At 34.7% G+C, this 17,500-nt stretch overlaps 1 protein-coding gene across 16 annotated transcripts in view; it reads left to right on the forward strand.

Moving 5' to 3' along the window:
* Window positions 1-17,500, forward strand: part of FOXP2 (forkhead box P2) — a 436,541-nt gene that overhangs the window by 369,213 nt on the left and 49,828 nt on the right. For 11 of the 16 annotated variants that reach the window (XR_011092013.1, XR_011092014.1, XM_068669506.1 and 8 more), the window contains 5 exons: window positions 3,442-3,579; window positions 4,749-4,946; window positions 6,443-6,611; window positions 12,951-13,164; window positions 14,791-14,895. Coding sequence is in view for 14 of the 16 variants with exons in the window: in XM_068669506.1 (XP_068525607.1) it covers window positions 3,442-3,579; window positions 4,749-4,946; window positions 6,443-6,611; window positions 12,951-13,164; window positions 14,791-14,895 (824 nt within the window). In the remaining 2 variants the exon portion in view is untranslated. Of the gene's footprint in view, window positions 1-3,441; window positions 3,580-4,547; window positions 4,599-4,748; window positions 4,947-6,442; window positions 6,612-12,950; window positions 13,165-14,790; window positions 14,896-17,500 lie in introns of all 16 variants that reach the window. The other 5 variants (XM_068669521.1, XM_068669513.1, XM_068669514.1 and 2 more) reach the window with 5 other exon arrangements.

Here is a 17,500-nt window from a genome sequence, read left to right on the forward strand (position 1 = left end):
CACACAAAAGAATCAATGGGAAACTCTTCAAAACATGGAGCGTCTGAATTTACATGTTCTTCTGAGGCTGTCAGAGCCATGGCATTCTGTAGGGTTGTTGTATGCGATCATCTTCATGACAGAATTTGGAGTTTGAGTTCTTTGAGGACATCTAGTGACAAATGGGTTGCAGTTACAAACCACATATTTCACGTTGTCTCTTCATTTTTTGTGTGTGAGATGTCTGTTTGAGAAATTTCTGGGGGGTTGTGGCCCACTGAAATAAACCAATACTGCACCTGATCAAACCTTTTCACTGGGTCCCTCTACTGCCCTCTGCCTGAACTGACTTTGGATGCATTGAAAGATTCCTATGAGAAGGCATCAGAATTTTCGTCTTTGCTACAATTTTGTGAAATCAGAACAGAAATCTTGAAAAATATAGACAGTAAAGCAGAAATTGTTAATGCATGTAATTGGCCATAACATAGCACCTTTCTGATATTCTTCAGACCTAGGTACCACCGTAACATTGAGCCAATAAGAAATAAAGTGCAGTTTGGTATATCCCTGAAGGCTGTGAAATGTACTAATTTATTAGTTGCAATTAAAGAAATTTCTTTGTGTAATAAGTTTTGCTAATTTGAAATTCAAGCAGTTTTCAGAATGCTTTACCCTTTTTCTGTGAGGAAGAAGATGTGTCTCAAGTATGGTATATATACAGGGATCATCACATATAGTTCTGTTAAGGGCCATGTTATCTATATAAATATTTATTTTTACTAATGGTCATGACTGTCTGTTTTTTTTTATGCTTTTGACCATCATCCTTAAATATAGGTGAATTAAGTTCTCTGCTCCAGTTTATGCAGTTGGAAGTGACTGCTGAAAAAGGGGGAAAAGAAAAAAGGAATAGAAAAGCTCTTAGAGTATGCCACAAATCAGGTGTGTCTCCAGATATGAGAGCAAGTACAGAGCCAGGGAGGTTCAGAACAAAACACAGCAGAAATGGGACTTGTGAAGGGGAATCTGTATTTCAGACTAAGGAACAGAGCATGGCATGCATTGTACTGGCTGCAGTCTTTAGCACTGAATGGAAATAAGTCAGTGCCACTTCTAGAGAGAAGTTGATTTTCACTCTGTTTGGATCACAATTTTTACACATGTTTTTGAAAATACTTCAACCAGAGAGGACAGAAAGCAAATGTAGAGGGAAGAGGAGAAGTAGAGTAACAAGTGTGCAACACCTTCACCATTTGCTATATTTTATATAGCAGGCATGTGAATGCTAGGAAAAATCTTTCAGGGTTTAAAGGTTAGAGGTAATGGTTTAATTGGGAAAGCACTTATCTTCCTCTCTGCATTCTCATTTCTGTGTCACACACGGGTCTTGAATAGCATGACTGAGGCAAAACTGTTGCGAGAAGGCAAATTCAGATCTTGTGTAAACAGAGGAAACAGAGGAAAATCATACTGACTTCGGAGGGAGATGAGCACTGGTTGCAGTCAGTGAATTTTCCTGTTTGCTCATGCATCACAAAGTGTAAAAACTTGTTTGTCCTGCCCTTGGGATTTGGTAGGCTTAGAATAAGATATTATTGCATAAAGATGTGTTTCCAATACTACAGAACTTCTGGGAGTCACTGAGAGTAACAACCAACATTAACCATCTGAAAATTAGGTGCCTTCTCAAAGTGAGTCTAGACTCAATGAAAAAAGACAGGAACACTCAGAGAGTAATGAATCCCATGCTGTTAATCCCGAATAGTTTAAAAAAAAAAAAAAAACACAGATAAACTTCCCTCAGGATTTCCTTATTCTGTTGGCTATAGAAAATTCCAGTGATAGCTGAGATTAAATGTCTAACTGCTGGATGGCTAAAGTTAAGAGAGATGAATCCTCCCCAGAGTATTTGATTGTGAGTGGAAGTCTGTTTTTTCTCTTGCACTTGTGTTTTAGAGTAAGGACTTCAGTTTTTTTTTTTCTTAAAATTAATTTATTATTTGCAAAAGATTAGCAGACTTTTCATTAATGGTATTTTTACTTTCAGACTCTCAATTAGTCAATATTTTAAGAGCTACAATTATGCTCTTAAATATCAATTTATGTGTGAAACATAGCATTCTGTGTAATAGTAGATGAAGTAGTTTCTTCTAATTGTAAATTTCAGAAGACTTGTATTTCTTTTTCTTTGAGTGTTACATTTATGCCAAGTTTTTTGGGATAGATTCAAGTAATAAAAATATTAGAAAAGTATTTCCTGTTAAGAATTGTTTGTGATTTACTTTATTAAAAATAACATTATTTTTGCTGATTTACAGAAGTGTGTTATGTCCCACAAAAATATCACAAAACAGGATTTATATGCTGACTTTATATATATATGCTGTAATATATACAGGAAAAAAAATAAAAAAATAAAAAAATAAAAAAAAATAAATTGAATTTAGCTAGGCAAGTGGTTACTTTTTCAAGGGTGAAAAGCTTGTCCTGCTGGCAGCTGTCTGACTGTGTACAGGTTAGTTTGAGCAGTGGTTTCACACAGTGCATCTGCTGCAGCAGCTTGGCACGTACCTCAGGCTCTTTTACAGGTCTTTCCACTCTTATTCACACACACACGCTTGCTGTATCTTTGCCTCTCATGCCTATATTCCTAAGAGCCTGTGTGTGCGTGGGTGCTTATGCATGTGTGCACGCTTCGTCTGTGTGTGTGACAAACAGAAAACAAAGCCATGTTTAAAACAGCACCTACCCAAAAATACATTTATAAAGTTTCATGGAGAAAGTAATAATTTTATTGAAGACTTGAAGACTTGGCAACTTTCACTGAAAATACATCTCCCTTTATGGAGACTGGGTAACTGACTTGGTGTCCTTTGCTCTGTACTCCACTAAGTCCGCAGTATTATTTTTCCAATATAAATCAGACTTCCTTAATAGAATATCTGAACAGGAAGGGTTTTCTTACACTAAAATGATGTATAGCACAAATATTTTTCTAAGCTAAGTGTCTTTATTGTATAAAACATTTACTGCTTTAAGATACTTATTTTTCTGTCTGTTTTAATCATATCTTTTGAAACAGTCTCAATAGATTTTTCCATTCGTAACATTATGACACTTGATAAGATGATTGATTATGAAGTGTTGAGAGCCCTGCCATGTGATCATTTATTTTTAAATACACATTTGTACTAGCCAATGCTTAAATTTCTTGCAGGAATACATAAGAGATGCAAAACATAAAGCTTGAGTCTGATCGAATCTGATGCCTCTGGAAATAGAGTGCCACAGTACTGTGGTCTTAAAATAACAGATTCTGACTGAAACTGGAACTTCACAGTGATAAATATTATGTAAAAAATTATGGTCCATCTTTGGTACAAAATAAAAAAGACATACAACTGTGGTGCAGGCGAACTAAAACATGTTTGATGATGATATCTTTCTTTCTCTGTGCAGGTGCCTGTGTCAGTGGCCATGATGACTCCCCAGGTGATCACCCCTCAGCAAATGCAGCAGATTCTCCAGCAGCAAGTGTTGTCTCCCCAGCAGCTTCAAGCACTTCTCCAGCAGCAGCAAGCAGTTATGTTGCAGCAGGTAATGTGGGTTACCTGCTTTGGACTGCTAGCACAGGGTGTTCTCACAACTGTTAGCCAGATTTTATGGGTCTTAGTTGGTAATATTTCATCGCTTATTATACCAAAAAGAATGAAATAAATGTGAAACTTCTCAGTCTTTAAATTTCTTGTTTTAATTGCAGAAGTGTGAAATTGCAATTTTGAAACATTTAATATTATATTAAAAACAGCAGTAGCAGCAGCAGTGGCAGATGCATTACAAATACTGAACAAATTGATATTTAAATCTTCAAGTGCTTAGGCACATTTTAATTGTAGACTTGCCAAAGGAAGTGCAAATAGAGTTGTAGATAATTGTTGCTTTAAAATTCATAAAACTGTAGTGCTCCCTTTAGTCACATAAATGGTATGCGGTTATGAAATTTGAACTTAGTAGCTTGTTTCATCATAGGAAAAGTTTGTTTGTTTGTTTGTTTTAGTTTGTTTTTTACCTCCAAAGTGTGTCCCAGATAAGGATAAAATGAAAGAGGAGGTTGCTGTTTTCTTAGCACAAAAGCTGGCAGTTAAGTGAACGTTCCATGGACTTGTTCTTACAGTAAAGGTAGTGTCAGAGATCAGTACCTCAGCATAAGAGTAGATTTTTGGATGCTTATTTGTCATACAGAAAATGACACATCTGGTAGTCATAGCTCAGCCATTGTATGTTTAAACACTTTAATTTCTAGTACCATGATCATCACAGGCAATTCACCTTCAGTTGTGAATCTGGCATCCCACTAAACAGATTGACAGATTAATTACCTTTTTTCCTAAGAAACAGACAGTTTAGTTTGGCCTTAGTGACTTGTTGGTTTCTTGCAAGTGGATGAGTACAGCTTCTGGTTTGTTATATAGGACATGCAAGGAATTTAGGCATAGTTATTTGAGGAGTTAATTTGGCTCTTGCATTCCCTTTAGAATACAGATTTTCTATACCCTTCTGTTTAGGATATTTTGGAATCTGCATTGGAAAATTTCAGAACCGCCTTGGAAAAAAATGTATGTAGATCTGCCTCTTCAAATCACATTTCTTGTTATGAGGTGATTCTTAATGGCTACGCCACCATATGCCAATCTAGAAGAGTTTAGGAGATTTATAATACTTGAAACTTTTGCCTTTATTTATTAAAGTCAAAATGGTTTATTCAGCAACAACTACAAGAGTTTTACAAGAAACAGCAAGAGCAGTTACATCTTCAGCTTTTGCAGCAGCAGCAACAGCAGCAGCAACAGCAACAACAACAGCAGCAACAGCAGCAACAACAGCAGCAGCAGCAACAGCAACAGCAGCAGCAGCAGCAGCAGCAACAGCAGCAGCAGCAGCACCCAGGAAAGCAAGCAAAAGAGGTAGGAGCCAAGAGCCTTGCTGATTCATACCAGTACGAGCCATCAGAAGCTTGGAAAAGACACGGCTAGTTTAGGTCTTTTCCTGTAGCAAGAATTCAGCCATCAAAGATTTGTTCTTGTGTTTTTACAGGGCTTAATAGCAGTGCCAGTATAATTCTCCTGCTCCCCTCTCTGAGACATAGGATTTGAGCAGTCCAGTGCTGCTGTCATCTAATGTCCGCTAATGAATCCAAGTGTGCAAAGCACAAGTGGCGTGGTGGACACTGTACTGATTATCTTGTATTCACAGGCAGTCCGTACCGGGGAAGGAGCCTTACTTTTCTCAGTGGCACAGCTCAGAGAGCATGCAAATTTAGTCCATGGCTGAAAAAAAGCGATTGAGCACAGATTTCAAAGTCACAGGCCCCTGATTAATGAACTGCTACTGTAGGTTTGGAGTGGCGAGTAGAAAGTTACAGTTTGATGTGCTCATAAATCAACCTGACAAGCTGGTTTCTCAGGCCTAGCTTGCACTTGTCAGCAAACTGCATCAAATATAAACATAATACAAACAAAACATGTTGAAGTAGTTAAATTGATCAGCAGGTATCCTAGACGTTGTCTTCAAGCTGCCCATTATGCAAACGTCGAGGAAGCAGTCGTGACCTCCTGAGGCTTTGTTTCTGTTTGGATTTGTGAATAGAATTTCAGACAGCCATCAACTACGGAATAGAAATTGCTCCCGTATTTCTCCGGAGGCTCTGGGCAATCCACATGACTTGCTCCATTATGCAGTCTGTTTTCCAGTGAGCGCATCAGAAGTTTCTCTTTTCCCCAAACTAGAAAAGAAAGGTCTTCCACAGCAGCTTGTCTTCCTCTGAAGTGTGACTGCCTGCTTATACCCTCCTGAGTCTTTGCAGACTCCAGTTTGTCTTGAAATGCCTCACAAAATTGGAACTTATACTTCTATTCATAATAGGGCACTTCTTTGCCTTGAATGTAGTGCTCGTTTTAATATATTCCGACCAGAAAAGAGAGAGAGCTAACAGGCCAGTGAAATGAAGGCTACATCCCAGTTTACTAATAGATCACTGGAGACCACATTCATGGGCCACTGCGGACCAAACTTAGTCAATTGGAAAAACAAGAGTGCCTTCGAATCATAGACGGCTGTGAAGAGTTACAATTTTAGCATAGATAAATTTGTTATCATCTGCCATGAGCTGGGCTTTTTTTTCTTTTTTTATGTGTTTCAAACAGCTGTTATATACTTTCTCTTGACCCTTTTCTTTAGTGTGTCATTAAGTGTATCTTGCCATGCTCCCTAACACCTAATAGCTTGAATGAATTTAATAAAAAATTTCAAATGATTTCACTGTCCAAGTATTCTACAAATAGCATTATTATTCAATAGCTGAGATTAAAGGACAGAGCTGATTTTACATTTTTGTCTTTTTAGCCTTCAATGCCCACTTTACTCTTTGCTACGTTTTTTTTTTTCCCCCATCTTTTTGTAGCAGCAGCAGCAGCAGCAGCAGTTGGCAGCCCAGCAGCTTGTCTTCCAGCAGCAGCTCCTCCAGATGCAACAACTTCAGCAGCAGCAACATCTGCTGAACCTTCAGCGTCAGGGACTCATTTCCATCCCACCTGGCCAGTCTGCTCTTCCTGTCCAGTCTCTGCCACAAGGTATGCCAACAAAATGTGATTGGAGTAATTTCTAATGTACAACTTTTTTACCGTTCCATTTTCATCTGAACTTCAGCAGTTTCCCATTATGACACTTAAGCATATTTTAGTATTAAAATATTATTATTCATATTACATTTTTTTCTTGAGGCAGATAAGTTTTACAGCATACTCTTATGGAAAAAAGCATCTTTTTAGTGTTTTTTTTTTCTTTTTTCTTAGAAATAAATGCATATTTATTAGCCCTATGTTCTGAAAACAATTTCTAATAGGAACACTATTCAAGCACCGTTGCTTTCCTCTGAGGAATTACTGAAATCTGATTTAGTGTGAATGTTATCATTTCATTTAGTATAAGGCAACAGATATAAAAAGTATCGAACAGTGATATTAAAGTAATCCCAAAGCTCACATTTTATTTTTCTAAGAAAAAAAAAAAAAGTGTTTGGTATTGGAAAGTACTTTGAATCTTCAAATGGTGACAATTGAATTTAAGGACATACCATGGAGTTCATTGTCACTGCTAGTCATTCCTATTAAATATGTTAAATATAACAACAGTTTTTGTAAGTTGTGAATCCAACAGTAATGAATTATTATAAACAAATAACAGTTAAGAAGTCTAGAAAAGAAAAAGTCGCTTCGATCAAGATTTCTCAGTGAAAACTCAAACTCTCTAACACTTGACACAAATACATTCAAGGTTGAAAGAAAGTAGGGCACATACTTTTGAAAAGTAAATTAACTTGGAAATTAAGAGTGCTTACATTTTAAGACAAGACCAGAGATTTCACATATTAATGACTCTGTAAACTATGTGGCATGTGTTTCTGTTTTTGTTACCATACAGAGATGAGCTAAATGTCTGTCATAAAATTACATAATGTTCTGACCTCTGACACTCCAGTTCTGCAAGGAACATTTTTTTAGATTGTGTTCATAGCATGCAACCTTACTTTTAATTGGCCTTTATGCAGGTATCTGGTTCCTCCGTGAGATAACTGTTATGAGATTGAAGTTTCAAAAATTAGATGAGCAGAGTACATAGTATATAGACAAGTGTAGAACAAAAAAAAAGGGGGTGGGGAGGAGGAGGTGGAGAGAAAAAAAAAGAAAAAAGGCCTATGTGTTAATTCCATATATTATTTTGTGTGAAAATGCTATGCCACGAGCATACCTAAATTTATAAAAATTACAGCAACAGAAAAGAGTCATAAATAAGCTATCACACTACACCTTATTATTTGTGAATAGCAGTGAGGAGGTGAGATGATTCATGAATTTGGACATGTGAGACTGCTAATGCTGGTTTCCTTCTGTACAAAGTCACATTGGGCCAGACGGAGAAAAAGTAATTGAAACACATCCTCCCTCTGAACAGCTTTACCTTCTGCAACCTCCTCTCGTGCCATCTGTTGTAAGAGGAATTCCTCAGGTTTTCTCTCACATTAAGCAATCCCCATAGATTTCCCTCAGCACTCCTACCCAATTGTGCTGATATTCATTAATTTAATGCAACAGTCATTCATCCACTTGTAGAAGAAAAACATATAAAATAATACTTTTTTTTAATACTTGTAGTAGAAAAAAATATATATATGTATTTTTTTTTTTAAGTACTTTTTAAGGAGAACTACTGCATGGTTCTTTCTAAGAACTTCCTTCTAGTCAAAGAATTAAGTATAATTGAAGTCATGGCCAAAACTAATAGTAAAGAAATTTAAAAATGTTACTGTTAAAATGTATATGAATTGTTCTTTTGAAAGTAAATTGATGTATTGTTTGTTTCTGCCTCGTTATTTTTTTAATTGTAATGAATTCCATTGGCATATTTCATTCTTCCAATTTTGCCTTCTGGTTCTAGTATCTACTGCACATGGGGGGTTCCTTTAAACGTACAAGTGAATTTACAGGATGTTGATTTTTAATGGCCGTGGTGTGGATGTGCTAAGGAAATAAAACATAGAACAGCTTTGCAGAATCTCCAGAAAGGCCACTAAGTGCCAGGGGATCTGGAGTTAAAGTGACGAGGGTAAGAAGGAATGTCTTCCAGCAACATGCTTAAACAAAGGGAGAACCAAATGGAGAGCTGTGACTGGCTCCCAGTTCTTTCAGTGGGCGTCTCTTATAGCCCATAGTATCCTTCACAGGAAGATAGAGCACACAATCTAGTTTATAATGTAATGAAGATTAATGGGTTTCAGTTCTGCTGAGGCTTTCTTGTAAATCTTAGATTTACACACAGAAAATATCCAAATACTACTTACTAACTTTAACAGATTCCCTTGTTTGGGGTTTGCGTAAGAGTAAGAGGATCAATCTTGTTTTTCTCATAAAAATGTAACACATTTTATGACAGACATTTTCTGTGGTAATATTAAATTAAACCTTCAGAACTTCTTTAAGGCAATACACACTGGATATGGTAAAAACACATTTTTCTCCTTCCACTGTGCTGCAAGATATATAATATTGTTATAGAGAAGGATTTACAGATGTGTAACATATTTTTATGTGGACCCACTTAGATTTCTGAGTTACGTGGATGACTAAAACAATGAGAGAAGCACAGGGGGATTCATGTTTATAAGTTATTGGTAATAAAGAGTCCTGTAAAACAGAAATTATTACTGACAAATTTTTTTTTTTTGCACTCATTAGTATGAGAAGATATAACTTCTGCATACAGCTGTGAGGTTTGCATATAGAAGCAGTATTTGCTCCAAGTCTAGTTTCTGCATTTCTGCCTTTTAGGGATAAGAATGTTTACTATATTTACTTGATGGTCAAGTATAGAAAATAAAATATATGAGGTGTTTTAGCCTTTATTTTTTGATGAGATCTTTAATGTCCTATATCCAGAGCCCCTCGCTCAAAATGAGTTACTTCTGTGTAATATTAAACTAATGTTAGCTGAATGAAAAGGTATCTAAATGACAACAATAAAATGAAATAAAAATAAAATAAAATAAAATAAAATAAAATAAAATAAAATAAAATAAAATAAAATAAAATAAAATAAAATAAAATAAAATAATAAAAAAAGCTAAGATTTGATCAGACTGTGTAGGAAAATGAAAAGCAGACGCATGGGAGTGGTTGTTTTATTAAGTATTTATTCAAACATAAAAGTAAAATAGATAGTGGTGAAAAGAGTTATAAAACTAATCTCAAAATCTCTTGGATTGTTGGTGTTAGAATATTGTATAGCAAATGAGCATTGGTTCTTTTCATTATAGTTCTTATTTTTTATCCCACCCTGGATCCTCTGCTTCATCCTTTCTCCTTTAATGTAGTGTGGAGAGGTTAGCTTGAGAGTTACCACAACCCATGAAACTTTAAAACTTACCCTGCCTTTACATACAGATGAAAATCTGACGGCCATTTTACGGGTCTCTTGTAAAATGGGAGTTGGTCTTTTTTAGACACAAGAACTACAAAATTGCCATAATTTACAATTAATTACAAATTCCCTTATTAACTTTATACTTTTAAGTGCCTGCCCTTAATCCTTTAATCCTAAAGGTCAGGTACCTTTCAGGTTGCTCTGGAGACATTGTAAAAATTAACCAGCCTGAGCCCAGAGAGAAACTCCTTTCTCATTTTAAAAACCAAGGTGAGCTAGACAGCCTGGAAACACAGCTCCATCCGTAGCTTACACCACAAGAGGAGGAGGAGACCACTCTGCATGGGAAAGGAGCTCCTGCAGGGCCCAAAGGTTGATGATCTGTGATGAAAATTTTCTTGCAACAAGATCCAACAATATGTTTGCCCTCTCCTTATTCAAGCAGATGAGTTTATTCTTGGTTTAAAATTTTCAAGTACAAAACTAGTTTATTTTTTTCAGTGTCAGGAGGAAGGGAATACTTTGAAATGGATAATTTACTATGTATATCATTCCACCTAAATGAATACATTATTTTTCATTTTGATTTGTGATTACATTTGTGAGTAACTGTTATTTACCATGGCAAAACTGATAATTTGTAGGAGCATACCTCATGAACATCATGAACACAGTAGTAATTACTTACTTTCATCAAACAGTTACTACTAGTATTAGCATCACTGCAGTTACCCATCTCCTTAATGCAGTAAATTAGAGCCTAGCTTGTTTGCTTGCCTCCTTAAATCTTATTTTTTTTCTGTGCAAATATGATTTAAAGTCCAGTTTTAAGGTGTACATTCCAATCAACTCTTTCATTTTGGTATTAGCAGTTTGCCAGTGGATGTTGGCATCTAAGGCAGAGAACCAAGACACAAAATACTAGTCTAAAAATGAGGTCCTTCCATAATTTAAATAAAATTGAATATCTTCCAACCCATTTGTTTCCACACTACCTCCAGAAATTATTATTTCTTTAAATTACTAGCAGTCTCTTTTTTAATAGCTTTGTATACTTAGTGGTGAGACTGTTATTGAGAAGTATTAAGGAATGTACTGTCATTTTTCATAATTTGTGTTGAATCCATTTCAGTAGTCTGAGTTCCTGTATCTTCAAAATAAAATGTTATTGAATAAACAGATTTTACCAACAGTGAAGAAAGATCTTTACATCTTTCTAATACATCTTGCTTACCAAGCAAAACTATCCTTGATTAAAAGCTTGAATGAATAGACAAATTTTAAATCCTTTTCTGTGAAGCGCAGTAACTTTGAGCAATTTCAGAAAGTATGAGCAAAAATTCAACTCAGAAAACATAAACATTTTGAATTCTTTGCATTCAAGCAGTCAAATATACTGTGAATGTGTCCTATCTAAATTTATTTCTTGAGATGAAAACAAAAAAGTTAGATTTTAAGATACCTCTGTCCCAAACTGTCAGGCTGAGAAACCTAGATGTGAAACAAGATCTTTCACAAAAAGCTCTCTGGGCTTCTCATTCTTTTCTACATTTAATTTAGTGTTCTTCAAAACAGAGATGTCAATTTTATGAAGACTGGCAATGACAGTAAATGTATATAGTTATGATGAACTCTTCATCTTTCAATATATTAACTTCCTACCTTAGATGCATAAGATAGTGTGTATCTAAGACAGAGGAGATAAGAGAATGCTCACAGCTATTCTATTGTGTTTTGGGAGTCTTTACTTCAGGCAGAAACAATTGTAGTGGAAGTTTCCATGACTTCATGCAAAGTGCTCAACTCAAGCCAGACAACCCTAACGCAGATGTATAAGTGTATTCAACAAAACATTGCAATTTGTGGCTGAGGATGAATCATGGAAACCACAAATTTCCAGGCTACAACTGGAGTTTGGAGCAAATTTGATCTATATGCAAAGATCTGGTGGCCAGACTCCAGAACGGTACTGTGCATATAGCAGAGAAGTTTGCTTGTCTTCAAATTTTGTATGACTGTGACCCCAGGAGACTGATGAGATGGAGTCTACTAGCCAAGCCCTCTGATTTGTTTTCCACAGTAGGGTTGGATGAAAAAACAGTGGGGGAATTTGATGGCCTAGACATTAATTTCATCTATGTAGAGGGAATTCTAAATGGGCCACCTTTGTTAGCTTTCTTCTTGTTTGTTGCCACTGAATGGTACCAAAGAGCTGAAGCAATCACTAGTATTCTGTACTAGTATCACTAGTAGCTCTGTGCTGTAGTAGTTTTGTTCTTCACTTTGTTTATTGTATTTTAAGACATGTTTTTAAATCAAACCATTTTTGTAAACATTATATAGGACTAATGAATATGTAGGTGTTGTTAATAAAATGCCTCTTTCTCAAACGTTACCTGTTATAAGCTCATAGATTTCATTTTCATCTTTTGATTTTTCTCCCTCCTGTCTGCTTCCCCCACTCCCTATTCTTATTCAGTGTTTAAAGAGAATATTAATGTTTGTATCCTTGATGTAATATACTTTTCTGTTTTCTATTAGATATTTGATAAGGGGGAAATCTAAAAGCTGAGTTAACTGTGTATGCATTGAGTTGTGTTCACATGTGAAGAAATTTATTATGCAGACAACAAAAATCATGCTTGGATATGTATTTAGTTTTTTATTTTTATTTTTTAATTATTATTATTATTTTAAGAAGTAGTTGCAAGTTCTTTGTAGCTTTCACTCTTTGATCCTTGAGTAGTGTTTTTAGAAGGAGTGTAATATTATTAAAGTTGGTGATTTCTAATTGACTGGTTATAACCCTAGAGAAGACAGCTAGATTACCTGGATTCTGATTGAAGAAAAATGAATTTATGTTTTACTACACATTGATTGTGCTGGAAAAACAGCATCAGTTTTATTGTTGGCATTAATCCATTAATAACACTGAGCTCATTATATGAAACTCTTATTTTGTTATATTAGTGGGGCTCTCTTTCATTTTATAGCTGGCTTAAGTCCTGCTGAGATTCAGCAGTTATGGAAAGAAGTGACTGGAGTTCACAGTATGGAAGACAATGGCATTAAACATGGAGGGCTAGACCTCACTACTAACAATTCCTCCTCTACTACCTCCTCCACCACTTCCAAAGCATCACCACCAATAACTCATCATTCCATAGTGAATGGACAGTCTTCAGTTCTAAATGCAAGGCGAGACAGGTAATTCTGATGAGATTTCAACTGTGCTTATCATTTGATGTAAAGCTGTTGTTTAACATCATAAGTCACATTATTTCAAATCACAATATTTAATACAGGTTACTTAAGAGATCACGGAGACCAGATTTTTCAAAGCTGTTTATCAATAAGTCATCATTTTCAATAATGACGTCTAGTTTTTCAGGTGCAATTACAATTACTAGCAGTTTTATTACACATGAACTTAAGGAACTTTTGTTAACAGTTAGAAATCCCAGAATAGTGTGTTTGTGGGCACTTGTTGGTTGGTTCATTGTTTCATTTGTATATGAATCAACACATTCAGCAGTCAACCATTAACTGTTGAATCACACTGCTGTTTTCATAGAAAATGTATATATGCATAGTTGTTAAGTCTACAATTCATTGGACAGAGTCTGTGTAAAAAGTGCTTTAAGAAATAGTATATTAAAGCAGTTATTATATTGTTTGTGTCTTGTGAAGAAAACCACTGATTTTTCCTTCTGTGCACAAGAGTAAATCAGTGTAATTCATACAAATTTTCAGTGGCATTAGTGCTATACAGCAGAATTCAACTGTATGAATGAAGTTAAAATAATTTTTCAAACACATGGACAGATACTCTTAACTGTTCTTTATTTTCAAGTAATGGATTACATGTGTACAAGAATACTTTAGCTGTAGTGCTTAGAATCAGTAAATATGTTTACATAGTCAGATGTAGATGATCTCAATATAGCACGAAATTTAATTTCTATCTATAAAGCCCAAATTATTATTGTATTTTCAAAAATATTAAAGTTGTTTTAATTAAATAATATTTAATATTTAATATTTAATATTTAAATATTTAAATAGGAGACAATAATTAAAGTATCTCTAGTCCTTCTGTGATTGTGATCACATTTTTCCATTGTTATTTTGTATTATTTTAAAAAGTGGTACTTCTCTGAAGACCTTACAGAAATACTTTTAGTTAGTATTACTTTTGTGGCTATATGTCAGAGAAGTCGGTTCTTTCCTTCAGGATCTGTAGCTGGTGCCCATCTCCATGGGGTAGTCCTCTGAATTTCTTTGATAAATGCACGTGGATGAAAATATTGCAGAGGTTATAGTAAAACAGCTATTTTTATTTCTTTTTAAGTCAAGTAGTTAATGGCAGCAACACTTGTGAGCAAAAATATTTTAAAATTTATTTATTTAATTTTATACACATTTTAGCAGAAAATCCAACTATTTTATAGGAGCATTCACATTATTCATAAATTCTGACTGTCCATCTTCAGTGTTTCTTTTCAGAATTGATCACTTCTGAGTATATTTTTTATTTATAGGTAAATGTTACACCAAGGTCATATGGCAGAATTAGCATATGGTATTATACAGTCATCTTATTTTTTCATCCTTTATTAACAGTCATCTTTGGCTCTATTTCTTCTCTAATTGGAACATCATCTAGCCTTGGCAGTTGAACTATTCAATAGAACGATTAAATTTTTCTGACTGCTCTGAGCTAAATTGACCTGTTTTGACCTGTTTGTCACTGATCGTAACCTGACAGGCGCTAGCAGCCTCCAACGATTATGGCTTTTGAGATGAATCTGATGCCTTATTCTTTTGCTGCAGCTCGTCACATGAGGAGACTGGGGCCTCCCATACTCTCTATGGTCATGGAGTTTGCAAATGGCCTGGCTGTGAAAGCGTTTGTGAAGATTTTGGACAATTTTTAAAGTAGGTTGATTTTTATTCTTGGTTCAGGGTTGCTTAAGGCAAGGAAAAGAGAAAGATGGCAAACAAGCTTTTACTGTAAATCACATCAGACTTTTTTCTATATATTTCAAGCAACTGGGTGATTCAGGCTATCTGCAGAGGGTCAAGTTGTTATCCTTTCTTTGTCAACCATTTTGCAGTCCTTTCAATAGCACATTGTTTAATCCTCTTATTATCCTTTACTGAAATGAAGCCTCAGAAAATTTGAAGTGATGCTTTAGATGGTATATTGGGTAGTAGAGGTATGAAAAAGCACATTTTAAATTGTGCCGTTTTGTGTATAGTAGGAATCCGTGTGTTTAGTATAAATAAAAAAGCACAAAGGACTGAATGCGACCCTTTAACTCTCAGTTGATAACTTCTTTTTGCTTTTCCTTTTGTATGTGCATGAGATACACAGAAAAAAAAACAGAACTGCAGAATGATGTCAAAAGTTTTTACTTTCTGTGTTTGGGTTTGCTAGTGATTTTCTAAACTGGAACATCTAGAAAATAAGTGATAAAGCTTTTCATTTGCGGCTTCAAACTGCAATGGGTTTCAGGATTTATTTATTTATTTTTAAGTAGTTGCTAGTACTTCTGTGTTCATTTAAACTTTCAAAAACAGCCCTGATTTTCTACCTATGTACATCATAGACTGGTCTTTGTCAGAAGAGCTGTACTCATTTTGGCATGCAATAGATCTTAATGGAAAGCTACAGATAGGCTTATATAGATGAGTAACTTCAGGGGCTGAGACTCTTATGTTGTCATGGTGCAGCTAACAGGGTGAGTGAACTGTTTCATGCTTCATCAACAATTAAGTTAATTAGCTCATTTGAAATTGCACTGCTTTGTTGCCAGGATGTTGGCAGAAACATCAAAAAGATGTGTTTACAAATGGTAGACTACAGGGTATATAACAGAAGCACCTTAACAGTAGACCATAAGCACTCAGTGTCACAATAACTTCTGTAATAGAATTAAAGAAATACTTTTCATAAAGTATTTTAAATACTTTATCCATTTCTCATGCTATCTACCAATTTTTAATAAAATGATTTATGCTGACTTGCAAATCTTAGCTAGTGTATTTCTCTCTCTTGATACATTTTTGTTTATAAGTGCATTAATGGAACATCAAAATAATGGGTAATTATTAGAGAAAACTGTACAGGATTTAAAAGAAATGGATTTTTTTTTTTTTTAAAAAAAGTATTAAAAAATTGAATCTTCCCAAATTCAATGAATCATCGTGAGTATTATTAATATTAAGAATTTAAATTAGTTTTACTCAAGCATGCTCCCTTCAAGAAAAAGCTAAATTTTATAAATATGTCTATGGTCACTAGGCTACAGTGATGCTAATTCTGTGACCAGACTTTGCACATCCATTATGTCGGGTCTCTTGTTATAATCCATGATCACTAAAACCATTTTGATTAACACAGTATAGTGCTAGGTTTACAGATGCTCTTGCTTTCATGAGCCAAATAACCCTGGAAAATGTGAAAGCGACATGTAACATCTTGATAATTCTGGTGTAGAGTCAATCAGGGTTTACAGCAGTGTCATGGCTTTTGTCCTACACACCAGCAAAAAAATGTTCGAGAATCTTACATTATTTCTTCTTTTCATTCAATTCTGTCTTTCAGGCCCTTAAAACAAATAAGAAGTCATGATGCTGAATAGGCCAGATTGTTTATGGAATAGAAATATTCCTTCATTTTACACTAGTGATAAGATGGAAATCAATACATAACCTTGCATTACATTCTTTAGTACCTTTTCATGTTCACACTAATGCAAAATCCCCATTACAATTAAAAAACATTTTCTTTCAATTAAATATCAACTTTTAGTCCAAAGATTGACCATTTTTCCAACCCATTAACTTTATAGGGGATGACAGGACTAATGGCTGTACTTTTCAAGGTTTTGCTCTTAGTCTAATCTTTGTTACGATGTTTTAGGTTCCCTGACTTGAAACAATATGATACCAGAGTTTAAAAAAGTTAATGCAAGTATATTGTACCAAAATGAAATATTAATAAGGTACACTATACCAGTCTAGTAGTGTGTGTTTCTATAATAGACTTATGATGACTTTGAAGAGTGCTTGGTTTATGCAGTGAACTCTAACTTCCTGTGCTGAGAAAATGGTTTGCCAAAGCATCTGATGAGGAAGATTAAGACAGAGTTTTTGCTTCACTTTCATAACAATGGGTTATTTAGGGCGAAGTGACAAATAACTTACAATAAATGTCTTAAAGTCATGAAATATATTTTTTCCTTCAGTTTTGTTTGTCCAATATGAACTTTAAAATAATAATTAAAAAAAAAAGATAATTTAATGAGTTCCCAATTATCTAGAATTCTTTTAAGATATGCAGAATAGTTTAAGTTATGCACTGTGTGCTGTAGACTAGATTTGTATTTGAAAACAGAAGCACTGGTTTCAAGAAAGTGTAGCTGATGATCTCCATAATATATTTCTGTACATGCATAAAAACCTAATCCTCTATCTTTTCTTTGATATCTTTAAATTCTAGACACAAAACTACAGTTTGTATTTTATGAAATAATTT

The sequence above is a fragment of the Anas acuta genome, chromosome 1 (genome assembly GCF_963932015.1).
Source record: "Anas acuta chromosome 1, bAnaAcu1.1, whole genome shotgun sequence".
Classification (NCBI taxonomy): domain Eukaryota; kingdom Metazoa; phylum Chordata; class Aves; order Anseriformes; family Anatidae; genus Anas; species Anas acuta.